The following is a 2,492-nucleotide window of genomic DNA, read 5'->3' as shown; positions in this document are numbered from 1 at the left end:
TCTTTTAATTTCATAGGAAATAGTAAAACAAGGCAGCTCTTTATATACTGTTTTTTGTCTCGCACAAAAAAACATTCACAAGTACACAGGTAGAGATGCATATGTGCTGCTATACCTACTTCATACAAAAGATGCATGATTAAACAGATTAAGGAAATCAAAGCTTTTCCAACTAAGAAATTGTGCCATAAACCCATTTGTTCCACCCTATAGTTTTGACAAATTATATTCAAAGACATTCCCCAGCTACTCTCACTCACCCTTTCTAATGGTCTCAGTTTCCTTCTATAAAACACACACACATATACAAAACACCAAAAAAAAAAAAAAAACCCACACATTTCTACACATACAAAAACAAAAACCTTCCTTCTTACCTATTCTCTTATGTTCTACCTACTGACTGTGGCAATTCACCCTATTCTTTACTTCTCTGTGTACATCCTTGGAAAAAATATATGGTTTTGGTGCATAAGGAAACCCAAGAATGAGGGCTATAATATGTTGATTATCTCTTTGTATAAAATTATCAGAAAGATTTTAGCTGCTCAGAGTCTTATATGACAAATATCATATACCTAAGAGTAAATATAAATCACAGAGGACTTGGCCTTCATTCCCATTCTAAGCACAAAATAAGTACATTGAATCCCCTCTGAACTCTCCCTAGAGATGTTCCAAGCATAGATGTCTAGGGATCTCTTCTCAAAGGGTTATTCTCTACTTTAATATTTCAATACATAGTTATTTTGTTTTTTTAATCTATTTGGTAGAACATTTTGCTACATTTAACTAGAAAAGAATATTATGCTGAGCCAGTGATTTCCACTGAAAGGTTAAAGAAAGAGTAAGTATGACAATTTTTAAACAATACAGCTCCTATCATTGGAAACTCTTAACAGCTTGTGGATCCAAAGTTTGTCATTGTTTAGAGAAATATGTTAAGAAATTAAAAGATGATAAAATTTAAATTGAACCATTTTGACAAGACAAGGTGATTGATTTAACTTGAGAAACGTCAGAGAAAAAGAAAACAGCAACAAAATAAGGGCTTTATAGCCACCAAAATGAAAAATAAAGTACCTTGTTAGACTCAAAATAGATCCTGTCTATAAATGGAAGAGAAATTGACAGATTTTTCTTAAAATCTGCCTTAGCCAAAAATTTCTTAATAATGACTATTTATAGATGCATACAGCAAAACTCTCAGACTCTGGAACAAGATCTCCTGGAGTTAGAATCCTGGCTCTGCTTGTAATGTGACTATAGTTAAGTTACTTTTCCTTTCTGGTCTCTGGTTTTCCCCTTCTGTAAACATATGATAATAATGAAACCAATCTAATTTGATTGATGTGATGACTGAGGCTAAATAAAATAATATCTGTAAGTGAACAAACTCTATATAAGTGATTACACACATACACACACAATCATGGCTACAGAGAATTCTGAATAAGGGTTATAAAAACATTTTGCAAGAAGCAGAGAGAGAATCTGTGATGTTAAGAATTATAGTCTGGAAACCTCAATCACATATCTAGAATTTTATCCAGTTCTACTGCATGATGACATTTGCCAAAGGATTACTTTTCATCCAATTTAAAATATATTTTCTTTCATGGATATTGACAAGCAGATTCTAAATTAACAAAAAAGAATAACAGAGTTTCTGGTTCAAGATGGTGGAGTAGGAGACCCTGAACTCACCTCTTCCCATGGGCACACCCAATCTATAGCTACACAGAAAAGAAAACCAGAAACTAGTTGAAGTACTGTTACACATCAAATCAATGAGAAACATTCCACACTGAATCAGGCAGAGAGACCAAGATACAGTCTGGCCAAACACTCTATTCCCAGCATGGCGACTCACAACTCCCAGCTTCTCACTGAGGAGTAAAGAGTTTAGACTCCACATCTGGCACCCCAACTCTAAAGAATTTCACTTGAGGAACAAGCCCCCAGACATCTAGCTTTGAAAAACAAGACTTGCATATGTGAGACCTACAAGGCTATGGAGAACTAAAAGAGAGTTCTTAAAAGGCTCACAGGACCTCACTCTGGCTAACTGACACCCTGCTACTCCCCAAAGCTCAGAAAAGAGGCAGTAGATTGCAATGTGTCCAGTCTTAGGGAATTCCCTGGAGGTCCAGTGGTTAAGACTGAAGTCCTTCCCAGAGTGACCCTCTTACATTCTCATGGGAGGACTAGACATAGGAGGTGAAAACAGCAAAGGAAGCCCCAGGAGACTTTCTTCCATCAAAATGCTTTTTTAAAAACCAAGTTGTACAGAGTGAAGTAAGCCAGAAAGAAAAACACCAATACCGTATACTAACGCATATATATGGAATTTAGAAAGATGGTAACAATAACCCTGTATACGAGACAGCAAAAGAGACACTGATGTATAGAACAGTCTTTTGGACTCTGTGGGAGAGGGAGAGGGTGGGATGATTTGGGAGAATGGCATTGAAATATGTATAATATCATGT

General features: G+C 35.8%; 1 protein-coding gene across 1 annotated transcript in view; it reads right to left on the bottom strand.

Moving 5' to 3' along the window:
* Positions 1–2,492, bottom strand: part of LOC104983897 (olfactory receptor 12D3-like) — a 6,770-nt gene that overhangs the window by 1,050 nt on the left and 3,228 nt on the right. Inside the window, exon 2 of the mRNA XM_010833420.1 lies at positions 1,708–1,736. Within this exon, the coding sequence (XP_010831722.1) occupies positions 1,708–1,736 (29 nt within the window). The remainder of the gene's footprint in view (positions 1–1,707; positions 1,737–2,492) is intronic.

Source organism: Bison bison, unplaced genomic scaffold (genome assembly GCF_000754665.1).
Source record: "Bison bison bison isolate TAMUID 2011002044 unplaced genomic scaffold, Bison_UMD1.0 scf7180017863645, whole genome shotgun sequence".
Lineage (NCBI taxonomy): Eukaryota > Metazoa > Chordata > Mammalia > Artiodactyla > Bovidae > Bison > Bison bison.
The sequence above is the reverse complement of the archived record's forward strand: the minus strand, read 5'-3'. Positions and strand labels throughout refer to the sequence as shown.